The sequence below is a fragment of the Diadema setosum genome, chromosome 7, assembly GCF_964275005.1.
Source record: "Diadema setosum chromosome 7, eeDiaSeto1, whole genome shotgun sequence".
NCBI lineage: Eukaryota > Metazoa > Echinodermata > Echinoidea > Diadematoida > Diadematidae > Diadema > Diadema setosum.
Genome location: NC_092691.1, coordinates 33,188,661 through 33,204,087, shown reverse-complemented (window position 1 = coordinate 33,204,087; position 15,427 = coordinate 33,188,661). Strand labels below are relative to the sequence as shown.

The window sequence follows — 15,427 nt, the reverse complement described above, 5'->3', positions numbered from 1 at the left end:
AACCTCTGGGAGTTAGAAAAACATTAATTTCTTCTTCGCGAATGGGCGAGGCACATTTTGGCACTAGCCTTGTTTTGAGCACGATAAATATCAGAAATATATGGAGAAGTGGGGGGGGGGGGGTGGAGGGGTGGTTTTGTGGTTTGCATGAACCCAGACCTGTATTGTTGGACTGAGTGCTATTGGAGTCTTATTTCGTTTCATCCAGATACAGTGTGACCTGATACACAATGCACTGCTCAGAGGAAGTTTGTGAGGTATAGCAGCAGACTTAAACAACACTGAGGGAAAAAGTGCAAAGTCTGGTCATGTTGAATAGCAATACCTTTGCTGTATTATAAATTTTGAGTTTTTTGTTTGATTTGTCAGAGGGGAGGGGGTGTATGGGATGGCCTAAAATAGAATTGAAAAAAAAAAAAACTTATGTATATCCAGAGATGCCAACAAAATTTGTGAAAGCAAGTTGTATGTTAGCCTGCTGATTTTGTGAGCCTGCTTTTATAGTTGAAGGGATTATTCTATACCCAAGGCTTGACACTAACGGTGGCCCGGTGGCCCGGGGCCACCAGATCTAAAAAAGGGCAAATGTGGTGGCCCGCCTCGGCCACCAAAATTTCTTCTAGCTTCTTGATTATTTGCATGTAATCTGATGTCAGTTATTTATGTTTAGATGTTGTAACCCATGTGCCTGTCAATGAATATTTATACTTTAGTCTTCACCATTCAGCAGTTAAATCATTTAAAGGATGGATGAAAAGGACTGAATGAGTGCCTGAGAGTGAGTGTTGCGGGTTTGTTGAGGTTTATTTATGAGTAGATATGTCCAGCTTACAATTCTTACTATGATAAAGTTAAAATATTTGACTCATTACAAAAAAAAAAAAACCAGCAACAACAACAACAACAAACAAACAGGACTTTTAATGGGTTTTGTGGGGTTTTTTCGGGCCACCAAATTTTTCTCTTGGGTCACCAAAAATTTCAAATTGATGATTTTGGTGGCCCCATCGGGCCACCCAAAAAAAAAGTTAGTGTGGAGCCCTGCTATACCCATTAGTTACACAATATTATTTGCAACCTCAAAATGAAAACAGGGAGTTACTGTATACACGTAGCTATTCTTGTGATGTATTTCATTCTAAACATACTTTGGTAACAAACAATTGCCTGAACAACCACAAAACTTTTGCATAGGCTTGCCCTGCCTGACAACGACTGATGAGTGCTTCGTGAATTCCTACATTAGGAACTTGATAAATGGAGGGAATATATGAATACAACGGTTTGCTTGTATGTCGGAAAAGAAACACCCATGAATCTTGCCATATTACAGAGTACAGTCTATTGTTACGTTTTGCACTGTCATTGAGATTCCCGCATGAGTTGGCATCCAAAGTGACAGTCCTGCCTTAATGCAGTGAATTCAAAAGGGTTTTCTGGGCAGCCAGTAAGTTAGTAAATGCTTTTTACACAGTTCTGACTAAATCTGTTTCATTTTGCAGTGGGTATTGCATGTGCATCACACACAGCAAGCATATTGTAAATTACATCTTGTTTTGTGTAAATTGTACTTTTTTTTTCAGTGGTTTGAGTTTTGGACATGTGCATTTACACTTTTAGAGTGATGCACAAAGTAAAAATTAGATGATTTAATGGAAATTTAATTCATTGGGATCGAAGAGAAAAATCATCAGCTAATCGCTCACCTGAACTCTCTTCTTGTAAATTGAATAAATGACTTCTCCAAAAAGAACAGAACCCATTTGTTTGTGCTCGCGATTGAACAAATGAATGCTAGATGTGATGGCTGTCTTGACCTCAGGTAATGTTACATTTTGGATGGAATTTGAGGTTGTCTATTACAAGAACTTTAAGCTGAAAACTTTCTCATTTATGAAAATGGAGTGATCTTTTCACTAAATGAGAATTTGTATTTGGAAACAGTTGACAAAATTTTCAGTGATGATCAGCAGTGAACCTGTGTAAAATCACTGTTCTTCCTGTTAGTGTAAGATTACAGAATATGCAATTAACTTAATCTCTGTGAATTCGTCAAACAACCTTGAATCCACTGTGCATGTCTGAACAATGAATGTGCCAGACTTGTCAGTGACATGGTTGTTCAAACATCAGAGGAATGCAGTTCCATGGTGCACCATATGTCTGACCCAGGGTAGGGTTTGATACATGGCATAGGTTATTCATTAGTGTCAACACCAGGGAGGTGACTGTTAAAACATACATAGATGTTTCAATTAATGAGAGTACAGGGGGTAGGTCTACAATTTGGATTTGACACTTAATTTGCAACAAAGAACAAGTAAAAATAAATGAAAAAAAAAGAACAAACAAATTGCCTCGTCCCTACTTCTCATTACTTTTGGGTTAGTTGGCAAGGATTTTTAGAAAAAGAATGGCTTTCTTTTTTTACAAGGTCTTTCAAACAGTAATGGGCCTTGCCCCAGAAGTGTGATATACAATCAAGATGGGCTTGGATGGTAAATAGATAGTCCAGGGTGAACAAATAAAAGTATAAAAGAATCCTGTTAGTTCTATTTAGCTCTTTCACTGATGGCTACCCTTGACCACAAACGTAAAAACCAGGATGTTGGTTTGTGTCCCTGATACCATGTCATGCGTGTTTAATTTGTGTTGGTAGGGTTATATAGGGAAAATTGTGTGGGACATTATGGTTGTACATGTATGTGTGTGTGTGTGTGTGTGTGTGTGTGTGTTTTAAGAGTGGCCAAAGTGTCAATATATGAGCAAAAGTTTATTAAATTTTCAGAGTTTAACTGTTATATCCCACAACATTACACTGACTTTCAAATCTTTCTCATTTCAAATTTAACACAATTATTCTGTTGACAAACAAATGGTTTACCCAAAACGAGAATTGCACTGCATTGCAGTGGATCTAATATCTTAATACTGAAGAGGGGAAAACTTACATGTATAAACTTATTAAGGATTCCATGTTACAGATACGTGTTTTGAAAACATGCAATGCTACATGACTATTTGTCAAGACTTTTTACTACTTTTGACCATTTTCCACTTTATTCCAGTTTCTAAAAAAAAAAAAAAAAAAAACATGACCCTCAAGGGCAACATGTTGTCCAGGTTAGAAAGTTGTAAATTAAGTATTACAGTGGACCCTGCTTATTACTGGGATTGGTCGGGAGACAAAGATTCTTTTTTTCTTTTTCTTTTTTTTTTTGAATAGGTTTAAGCTGGGGCATCCTGCTATAGAGGTGACTGGTATTGGTCCTGTCAAGTCATCTCACTTGAAACTCAGTATGTGGGTATTATACAACGCCATTCACTGCTATGTTACCTCTTGATGCCCACAACGACAGGTACACAGCACATGCTGCAACAGCAAGAGACAAAATGCAGTAAAAATTGATTAGCAATCTCAAAGTTTGGAAAAATTAATCTCTGGAATTACCTTTAATTTGTTGTACATACTAATCATTTTCAGAGTTTACAGTACATATCAAATTATGTTACCTACAATGTACATGTATAATCCTGCCAATCCCGAGAAATAGACGCTATTCACAACTTAAACATATTGAGTGTACTGTACATTATATGTAGTGATAAACATGAAGGTTAACAGGATATGTAATATCCAAAACACATTTTTCCACATTTCATGGTTGGTCTATTTGAGTGAATATTTAATAGTGCATTAACTTTTCCTTGAATCTGCAGACATCTAGTGCCAAAACCAAAAGGAATAAGAATCATAAGAGAGCCTCTCTTATACTTTTGCACATACTAAAAAACTATTACTTTTCTACATTGACATATTTCCATTACCATTTCACTTTGGTGTTGCTTATCTCAAAGACAAATTATCAAATAAACCACTTTCTTTTGATAACATATTATGGGGATTAGCCCTTGTGATACAATGTAATCATGTTGACACATATATGTGCTTTTAATATACATATTTTGTCTTCAAGCCAGAGTCAGCCAAAGTGCCATCAAGCTTTTGAACTGCCTTTGAGAAACCCCATAGCCATATGGAAATATACAGGCTTGGTATATTTGGATGTTGGGTAATATACAATTGTATTTGACTACATACAAATTTACCTGTAACTTCAGACTGCAAAGTACGTCTCACAGATACATATAAAATATGCCACTTTCCTCCTTGAAAGCATTATGCGAGCTTCAGTCTACATGGGAGTTGAATACAGTGTACTTGGTACCCATGTTAAAACATGTGCGGTTACATATTTTGTCTTTGAGAAGGAATCAACCAAAGTGCCATTTAGCCTTTAGACTGCCTTGGAAAAACCCCAGAGCCATTGTTGTGGAAATATGCAGGCAAATATATTTGGACGTTGGAGATAATATGGTTGACCAAATTCAAATTTACCTGTGACCTCATACTGCAAACAAGCAGTCATATTTCCTGACAAAGAATACCACAAATTGTAATTCAGACAGGTCCTCCAATAACTGGCCTATTTGCAAGACAAATTTGGCTGATGACATCAATTGATTGGGGAAGTGCCAATGTGTGCACTTTGGTCCATGCCGTGATTTCTTTGAATATTGCATTGGTCCGAGCCAAAATATGATGTAAAGAAAACACACACACACACAAACAGACAAAAAAAAATGTTCCTTTTCAGAATCACAAGCAAGAGTAAACACATGAAGAAACATGTCTGTAATGAGTGAGTAAAGAGATGGGACAAGAAATGAAATGAAATGAAATGAAACAAAATTTATTAATGTTCTACATCGCGGACATTGTATGATTGTATAAATACAACATATTGTGACATTTTGCATTATGATAATTACAAATGTGGAGGGGACTACTTTCAGTGCTTGTAAAATGTACAAATGTAGACCTAAGGAAAACAGACTAATATATAGCTTAACAGTTTCAAAGAAAAAAGCATAGAGCTATAATGAAAGCACTCTTTAAAACATGTACAAGTCCTCAATTATGAGCCTGTGTATGAATGTAAGATTTCATAGTACAGGTTTATGTACAAAGTGCTTACCGTGTACTATATGCTATTTAGAAAGGTGGGAATTCTATATATATATACTTATACTTGCCGGTGTGTTATTCTCATTTGTCTACGACATCACTGAATCTCCATATAATTTGTATTGAGGACATATAAACAAGAGCACACACAGAAAAAAAAAAAAAACCACAAGATGTGCAACTTCTCAGGGGCCTTGAAGACACAAGACATACAGTGCCCGTAAATTAGTATTGAAATGATTTTGTCAGTGTGAGCAATTTCTCCCACAGAAGGTACAATGTACCTAGAATGGCTATCTTTTAAAATCACTGAGTTTACATGTTTGTATGAGCGATTCTCAATCCAGCTACATACGTAATGTTGCCACCTAAAGTGGCCGCATGAAGTGTAAAATGGATGGGAAATTCTGATTTGCAGGTGACATCTTGAAGCACAAATGTCACTAAAGTGTACTATAAAACTAGAAATGTTCACATGCATTTTGATTTCATGAATTTCGTGAGAGCCAAGATTCGGGAAATTTAAATGCATGCAAAAGTTCTTGCCTACACTACATTGTATATGCATTGACTACCAGTGGCAATTCGCGAAAAAGTCATGCTGCAAAAAAAGCCGTCGATCGGCTGCAATTTGCAAAAAAAAAATTCATGCCACGTAAATATTTTGCTTTACAGTATGTGAAATGTGTGAACTCTCACCCACTCTTTCTTGAATGCATTCTGATTATGCATTCATGTACCCTCCCTTGACCCATTTGTGTATCAGGAAAAATCTGGCAGAATCTTGATTTGATTGCACTCAATTGCACAGGTTGGCTGCATTCAGATTGTGAGTACATTGGTCTTCCCTTAACCTGTTATTGTATCAGGAAACATCTGGTGAAATCTTGATTTGATTGCACTTGATTGCATCCTTTGACTGCATTCAGATTATGAGTACAATGTATCCGTCTTTCCTCTACTTTTTTTTTTCCTTTTTAGAAATAAATGGTGAAGTTTGATTTCATTGCTCCTGATTGCATACTTTCTCTGCATTTAGGTTATGAGTACACATGTCTTCCCTCATTAACCTCAACCTGTAAACTTGACTTGATTGCACTTGATTGCATATTCTGGCTGCAGGTGTACAAGAGTGAGCAGGAGATTGACGGGGTTGTGTGTGACCCGCTGAAAGCCACCCATACCATCCGGAATGTGACCGGCCATGAGATGTGCTTCACCTTTTGGGATGTTAACGTCAGGATGGATTGGGACAGTAAGTTTTGTAGTATAACTTGTATGTTTGTTTGTTGGTTTTTTGTTTGTTTTATTTTTCAAATCTTTGCTTTTTGTTTTGGTTGTGTTGGTTGGTTGGTTGGTTTATTTTAAAAGTTTTTGGTATTTTGGGATTCAAGAAGTTTAATCCCCATTAAGAGTGTGTGCTCATATGTAGCTGCAAGTGGGCAGTGCTGAATTTGCTCTCAAAAAGTCAAAACCATCTCTGATAATAATTTGGAGAAGATAAAATGAGGCAATGTCATGCAGTCCATAACAATAGATATTACCAGCAACTTTGATCCTTTGACTGGTTCACAAACTTTGAAGTAACATCCATACCTTTATCTTAACAACTTGCAGACAAACACACCAATATGCGCAGATCCAACTAGTCCTTTCCTTGAATCAATCTTTTTTTTTAAATCCACTCTTCTTCTTCGCTCATTTATGAATATAAGATACATTTTAATAACAGGACTATGGGTCGTATTTTTTTTTTATCTCTCCCTAGATGTTTTTACCATATTGGCTGAAAAGGAAATAACATCCATGTAGGTATGGCTGTTTGTATGTTAAATCTGGAAATAAGATGCTGACTCAAGTCTCGATTTCTCCCAACATCTCATTTGCAGCCACCCTGGAGTGTTCCAACACACTGGAGGTTCTCTCCCCGGACACCGTCATCTCTCACCAGCTCATGAAACGGGTGTGGCCTGCCACGCAGCGTGACACCTGCTTCTGTTCCCACCTGCGCAAGCTGGACCTCAGCATCCACAACTCCACGGATGTCGGCTCCTGGCTTGTCATCAACTTCTCCACCGAGCATCCCAAGGCGGTGAGACGAGAACTCGTTTTACACACACCCCACACTCCCTCCATCTTCTGTTTCACTTGGTTTGCTTTGTCTAGGGTTGTCTTGTATAGTTTCTTCTATAGAGCCTTTCAAACTAGAGTTACTGCAGCAACGTCCGGGTACCATCGGGGTAATCTTTTTTCACCCTACCTGTTAAAACGGTCCTAGTTAAATGTTGCGCGGTCGTTGTCGCGGTAACTTTTGCCAAATGCTACCCTAGCATTACTCTGACATTACCTCAACACTACCCTGACAACCTTCTGTTAGAATGCAACTGCGGTAACATTCCTTTGATACACTCAACCCGCATGTGCCACATTGGAGACAGAATCATTGACATGCCACATGCTGATCAAGTGTATGGATTGTAACCCCTGATCTCAATGTAGTTGAGATCAGGGGTTATATGTGCACAATTTAGAACAAAAGACCGTGCTTAGCGGTAGGCATGGAAGGGGCATCAGTGGACGCACCCCTTCATGGAAACTTACCGGGTAAGGTTTTCAGTGTGTGTCTGTCAAAATGGTAACCCTCGCTTTCTCCTGTGGTTTTATTGTAATTTAAGAGGATTTTGTTCTCTGGACGTTGTCGCGACATGGGAGTAAGGTCTGTTAAAACAGGGCTGTAGTCCTGACAGTCTCTGTCATATTCAACCGGCACATATACTGGCTTTTGGAATGATGCAGGAAGTACAGTTGCCACCACTTGATCAGGACAACTTGCCTCAGTGAGACATTTGTTTCTGGCATAACAGCATTGCTTGGTATCAAATTAGATACCTGTCATGTTGATATGTGTAAATTTAGCAGTGTTATCTTTAAATGGATACCCTGCGAACTAGTCACTGTGTCCAAAACAGGGTGTTTACTGTATAGATGAATCCGACTTCAGAGCACCGTAAATTGCACTGCAGTCATAACTAAGGGGCTTCCAAAGAAGAACAAAAGCACTTCAGTGGGTTATGCAATGAGCCAGGGGTGTTGCTACGTCAGTGTATAAATCTTTTTTTAGGCATACTTGTCAGTGTATAAATCTTTTTTTAGGCATACTTGAACCCCCCCCCCCCCCCCCCTCCCGTTAGAAATTATATAAAACTGTACCCAAGCCGAATTGGTCTATATGAGAAGAGGGTTTAATGGCAGCAAAGGGAAAAACCCAACTTTTTATCCAGTTATTTGTCATGACACTTCAGCAGCTATTTCACAGTACTGAAATTAGCTGCCTCATAAAAAGTGATCTAAGAATAGTAATAAAGCCATCATCTCCCAAATCAAATTCACTTTGCAATATATAAAGTCCATCCTTCAAAAACAACAAAAAAAGAAGAAAATAGTAATGAGTAAAGAAAAAAAAAATATGAGGTGAGGCAAATGCAACAAGATTGCAATTTTATGTGTTGATACAAGGTCACACTGTGTTTGGCTAAGGAGCTTCCTAAGTGCAAATTGCATTGTTAGCATAGCACTCCAGCTAGACTTGACATAGACAAGAATACAATGAGAAAGCATGTAATTTCTTTCCTTTGCCCTCCTGAGCTATCGTGACAACTGATAAGTAGTTATTTACTTTTAATAGTGACCCCAAAAAGGGGGAAATTTTTTGCAAAACTGTTTTCTTGCTAGTGTGGTCCAAAGTACAACTGTACGTGACCACTGTGCAAATGTAGAATGCCTAAAAATCATACAAACCACACTTGATAGAATCATGGTATTTCAGTGGAAAATGAACTACACAATTCTGCTTTTGGCTGTGCAATGGCACTCTGATTTGTATCTCAGGGTTTTTTCCTGTGGTAGTACATGTAGAATATGATAAAAGACAACATTAGTTATGTAGATTAAGTAGAATTAAACTTCCTTCTTTTTTTTTCATTTCTGATTTTATGTTGGGCATGTCTTGTGTTGAAGATTCAAGAAAGATACCAGTCAGAGTTTCTTTCCTAATTTCATGTTATTTTTTTAGTTGGTATCATTTATTTATTTATTTATTTATTTATTTATTTATTTATTTATTTGTTTACTTATTTATTTATTTATTTATTTATTTATTCATTCATTCACACATTGGTGTTACAGTGCTCACTTCCTAATTGGGAACCACTTTTGCAGGAAGACTGCCTAATTTTTATTTATTTATTCACACATTGGTATTACAGTGCTCACTTCCTAATTGGGAACCACTTTTGCAGGAAGACTACATATTTTGGCTGAACCATATTCATCAACCCATATTAATGCCTAAAGATGAAAAATATATTGTTATTATATTTTGTGTATTATTACAAATTGTACCAAATCATGATTATTTGCCAATCATGTAAAACCGTCATCTCACATTGACAAGATGTTCCATAGACCTCTTCAAAGAATAATGTGATATATAGCAGAGGCATACCAGTCACCATAGCAACATTTCTACAAGTAGTTTTTGTGATTTTCTCTGACAAGGCAACCTGCTTCTCCATGTATATGATCTTTAAAAACACTTGTTTTTTACATGTGGCAAATGAAAATATAGAAATGTTGGCTATAAAGAGTAAATACATTATTCACATGGTCTTCTTTCCAGATGAGCAAGTGTATAAGAGCCAAGGTAAACGTCAGCATGCTCTGCCAGACGTTTCTGGACCCTCCGGACACGCCCATGGAGACGGCTACCAGGGACAACTTGGTCTGCAAAATCTACTATGTGGCACATGGTGAGTGTTATCACTGTGCAGTGGTTGGAAGCTGTTAAACCTCTGTATACTGCCATATTTAACTTCCATTTGATAGAGTACAGACAGGTTTGGCAATGGCACTAGGAGAGTTACGTAATAATGAGAGTGCAGTTTATATTGCTATCTTTTTCTCTTTTTTTTTTTTTTTTTTTTTTTGCAGAAGGAAAATTGGTTATTTAACCCGTTGGAAGATGATGAGTCCTGAGTATACTCGGGCAAGTGTCTTTCGGAAATGCATGTTGTGGCAAAATCAGTCCGTCCTCAAGGGGTTAATGTCAAGTTTATACAATTTTTTTTTCAGGCTGTGTTTAGTGTTTTTCTTTCTGTGATGATGTGGTCCAGCCAGTTCATCTATGTATTCAGCTATTTTTTTTCATAGATTTCATGTATTCAATTGTTCTTTCTTTTTTTTTTTCATTTTGATGATTACATTATGCTGTGTACATGGCTGTGAGCATTTTATATACATAGTGCTGCTTCAAATTATATAAGTTGATTTTGCGTAGTTGTGAGTAGCCAAGACTCTTCATATATGCTAATCAGTGGTGATGCCTTTTGGCTGAGGTCACTGAGCACATCAGTTTGAGGTACCTGTTAATGGCATACAGTTAAAGTTATCATTCAAACAATATGCTAGGAGGAGTACACCATGTGCAAGACGTGTATAGAAATGCAAAATTGCAAAGTCTCTGGCATGAAACATTGTTTATATCTTGCATACTTTACTGTGTTTTCTCTTTTCTTCTTTATTTTTTTTAATTGTGCAAGTTGCCTAATGATTGTGAAATTTTTGGCAACATGACACAAATTTGCCTTCTAAAACACAACTGTAATTTGCATCTCATCTCCAAGTTTGGAAATCACAATCTTTTCTTCTTCAAAAGGGATACTGTATATGTCAATATTTTTGCACAATTAATTTTTTTGCGCCGAGCGACTCAAAACATATTTGCGGGTTCTTGAATTCACGCTGTGCAATTATTAACCTATTCAAAACATGCAGAGAAAGTTAAGACGATATGTTTGCAGGTTTTAGAATTCAAGCTAGCCAGAAGTAGCGCAAAATATGTGAAAATTAATGTACCGCAAAATTGTTTGTGTTTGCAGTAATGCTTACCAATTGGTATACAGTGAAAACTTTGATATAAAGAGATCTGCTATAACAAAATACCTGATATACCAAACTGATTTCTCAGGGCCAAATTAATTTATTTCCTTTGTATTGTTTTGTTTATTGACTGCTGATGTAACAAAATATCTGTTATAAGGGACAAATTATCATGGTCCCATAAGGATCTTGTTATACTAAGTTTCCACTGTATTTTTTCATTCCATTACTGTGGCTCTTGATTGTGAATTGACCCATTTGCAAAATTTTCCAAACACCAGTCCCAAATAGGTGATAGAAGTATTATAACGGTGAAACAAAAAAAAAAGTTGATATTGCATAATATGTAACAGACTCTGATCATAAGTAAACATAATGGAACACATTGTTCACTTTTTATTGCTCATTATTCCTTCAAGCTGCTTCTGTATTCCCATGTACTGATACACCATTTTTAGCTCACCTGAGCCGAAGGCTCAAGTGAGCTATTGCGATCGCCCTTCGTCCAGCGTCCGTCGTGTGTTGTGCGTCGTGTGTTGTGCGTTGTCCGTTGTGTGTTGTGCGTCGTGCGTAAACTTTTTACATTTTCATCTTCTTCTTGAAAACCCCAACACCGATTTTCACCAAACTTGACAGGTAGCATCCATAGGGGGTTAGGATCTCAACTTGTTAAAATGGGCACCATGCCAAACCCAGGGGGTGCGAACCCCCCAAAATTAAAGAATCTTTAAAGATTTTCTTCTCTAGAACCAGAAGTGATAGAGCTAAGTTAATACTATGAGTTAGTACACTAATTACTGTAGTTCCAAGTTTGTTCATGGCAGATCCAGGGGTGCCCCCCCCCCCCCCCCCTTGGGGCGGGGCGGGGGTTAGGAAGGTCCAAATGGGGCCTTAATTGTACATTTTCATCATCTTCTTGAAAACCTCATGATGGATTTTCACCAAACTTGGCAGGTAGCATCCCTAGGGGGTTAGGATCTCAATTTGTCAAAGTGGGCACCATGCCCCACCCAAGGGGGCCCCAGGGGGCCCAAACCCCCCAAAATTAAGGTATCTTTAAAAATCTTCTTCTCTAGAACCAGAGTGATAGAGCTAAGAAGTGATAGAACCAGAAGTGATAAGACCCAAACCTCCCAAAATTAAGGAATCTTTAAAAATCTTTTCCAGAATCAGAAGTGACAGAGCTAAGTTAAAACTATGAGTTAGTACATTAATAACTGTAGTTCCAAGTTTGTTCATGGCAGATCCAGGGGTGCCCCCCCCCCCCCCCCCCTTGGGGCGGGGCGGGGGTTAGGAAGGTCCAAATGGGGCCTTAATTGTACATTTTCATCATCTTCTTGAAAGCCTCATGATGGATTTTCACCAAACTTGGCAGGTAGCATCCCTAGGGGGTTAGGATCTCAATTTGTCAAAGTGGGCACCATGCCCCACCCAAGGGGGCCCCAGGGGGCCCAAACCCCCCAAAATTAAGGTATCTTTAAAAATCTTCTTCTCTAGAACCAGAGTGATAGAGCTAAGAAGTGATAGAACCAGAAGTGATAAGACCCAAACCTCCCAAAATTAAGGAATCTTTAAAAATCTTTTCCAGAATCAGAAGTGACAGAGCTAAGTTAAAACTATGAGTTAGTACATTAATAACTGTAGTTCCAAGTTTGTTCATGGCAGATCCAGGGGTGCCCCCCCCCCCCCCTTGGGGCGGGGCGGGGGTTAGGAAGGTCCAAATGGGGCCTTAATTGTACATTTTCATCATCTTCTTGAAAACCTCATGATGGATTTTCACCAAACTTGGCAGGTAGCATCCCTAGGGGGTTAGGATCTCAATTTGTCAAAGTGGGCACCATGCCCCACCCAAGGGGGCCCCAGGGGGCCCAAACCCCCAAAATTAAGAGATAACATGCGTACATTTACATGTTACATATTATTACCTACTTTTCAGGCCCCTCCTAAAGCCATATTTATGATTCTGTATTGAGCGGTTGAGTAGAACTTTAATCCCAATATTGATAAGTGGGCTTTTAGTGAAGTTTTGCCAAATTTCTTTTATAAGTTTTCACTGGAATTTGGACTTGTATTCAAGGGCAAGATGCATAAAAAGGCAGTTTATATCAAATCAAAGGTTTAAATGCAGTCCATGGATTAAGATGATCGTGGAATAGATACACCTTGCACATGCACATGTCAGCATGCATTCATGTTTTCTGACTTACACAATGTGTAACATGCATTTATGCAATCTGACTTTGTGTGATCCATGGACTAGATTTAACCCGTAAAGGATGGCTGATTTTGCCACAACATGCATTTCCCATACACACTTGCCAGAGTATATTGCAGACTTGTTCTCGACAGGTTAAGATGCTTTTGTGAATTCTGGCCTCTGTGCGAAATGAAGTATTCTGGAGCATGTTAGGTTATGTATCAAATGACATGTGTGAAATATATATTCTAAATATATAGGTCAGTTTTCCCTTTCTTTGTTTCAATTTAAGATATATATATATATACACATTTATATGGATATTCTTGTTTTTTTCAAGTGCTGCTCACTACTGCCCCTCCCCTCTGTTGTAATCCTAACACTCTTTGTAATCACTTTTCCATTCCTTCCTGTCAGCCAATCCTGGTGGTTGGGTACCCGGATCCGTCCTCAGGACCGTCTACAAGCGAGAGTACCCGAAGTTCCTGCGCAAGTTTTCGGCCTTTGTGCAGGAACAGTGCAAGGACAAACCCATCATGTGGTAACACGCGTTGGCCTTCTCGCCTTCTCGCCATAGCGCAAGGAAGCGGAGTATTTCCACACCTCCCCACCCCCCTCCCATCCCCACCTCAATGTCCAGGAACTCTCCAGGCCACCAGATAATCACTGTTTAAAGCTGAGGACCAAATAAAGATGTAGTGCACCTCTCCTGATGATGTAGAGTTAGTGCTGTAATGGCATTGAAGTTCTCTGCAGTATTGCCCCATGGTTGCTGAATCGCAGCCATGGGGCGAGTCGGCCTTGGTAGTGTAGTGTACAGATCTCTTGCCAGGTGTGTGTCTGAACGGGATGCTAAGTCCATTCACCCTGAATTCAGAGTTGTGTAATATTTACTGTTTGTTAATTTATCAGTCAGCAGCAGGAGAAAGGGCCATTTATGAAGATATTTTGTGCTGTTTTGATGAAAGCAAAAATTGAACAGATTCGTTTTATTGATTACACCATGCAACCCTATTCTGCTGCTAACTGATGAAGCCTTTGGATGTTTGTTGGAGATGTTTTGTTTTGTTTGTTTGTCATTTTGTTAATGTTGTGTAATTTTATGCTTAACACCCAATCTTTAAATTGGTTTGTTCAAATTTTATACATGAAAAATTCCACAGCCTGCAAAAAGGTATGCAGCTCTTTCTCCAATGAATATTTCATTTTTGAGAAAATATGTTCGAATAGAAGCAGAAAGATTGAAGCAGCAGATGCGTATGAATTGGAGCCAAATTAGACAAGTAAAGAGAAAACTGGTTGAATGTGTGAATGGTAGTGTATCCTACGATGTAGCACCCCATGTTTGATATGTTGTAAAGTCACACTCGTCTGTGGTTTATAGCAGGAGCCTGTGTGTGTTCTGTGGTATAATTCGTCATTCTCCTTCTACATAAAATGACCAAAACAATTTCTTTTCCCTCCATTTGGCTGAGGATATCATCCCCGTCTACCTTTGTGGAAAGACTAGAAGCACAATCATGATGCTGATGTTTCTTTTGATAAAGCCTTCATGTGCCAACAGCATTCAGCTATATCATGCCAAGCTCCTTCATCATATGTATTATGTTAATCCCCTGAAACATGTGACCTTATTATGGGTAACTAGCCCACTATGTGTATCAATGCCTTTCTAGCAGGAAGGTTGAATAGCCATGGTGACAATAGAGACACACAATAGAGATTTGGAAGATAAGGCACTCTGTCCATTATTATTAAACATGTTGTTGGCTTCCGGACATCCATGCCACATTTGGTTTTGAAAACCCTCCAGGGGGGTGTTTCATAAAGCTGTTCTTAAAGTTACGAACAACGTAAGAACGACTGGTGATCAGTTCTTGTGCTGAATTATTGAAATCCTGATAAGTACAGCACATCAGAAGTGATCACCAGTCATTCGTAACTTTAAGAATGGATTTATGAAACACCCCCCGGCTGATGTGCCAATTTTTTGGTGAATAACAATGGTTAAAGAAAGCGTAAAGTTATTGCATTTGATATGACAAGATTAAATTATGTTGAAATGTGTTGCTCAAAAGCAATGTTAAAGCCATGTGGAGGTACAGTTGAACACATATATCCCCATTTTGACACCCCTCCCATAAGACACCTTTTTGCACCTTTTTGCTCACTCACTGACATTCATTATGATCATAACATCCTTATTAACCCATTGCTTCACAGGCACCAGATGTGCCATGGATTAATTCTGTAATTGATTGCAA

General features: G+C 38.3%; 1 protein-coding gene across 2 annotated transcripts in view; it reads left to right on the top strand.

Moving 5' to 3' along the window:
* The window catches only part of LOC140230712 (ceramide transfer protein-like), an 86,874-nt gene extending 73,036 nt beyond the window's left edge, over positions 1-13,838 (top strand). For both annotated transcript variants that reach the window (XM_072310851.1, XM_072310850.1), the window contains exons 10-13: positions 6,152-6,284; positions 6,919-7,121; positions 9,708-9,837; positions 13,581-13,838. In XM_072310851.1, the coding sequence (XP_072166952.1) occupies positions 6,152-6,284; positions 6,919-7,121; positions 9,708-9,837; positions 13,581-13,708 (594 nt within the window). In that variant the 3' untranslated portion in view covers positions 13,709-13,838. The remainder of the gene's footprint in view (positions 1-6,151; positions 6,285-6,918; positions 7,122-9,707; positions 9,838-13,580) is intronic.
* Positions 13,839-15,427: the final 1,589 nt, after the last annotated feature.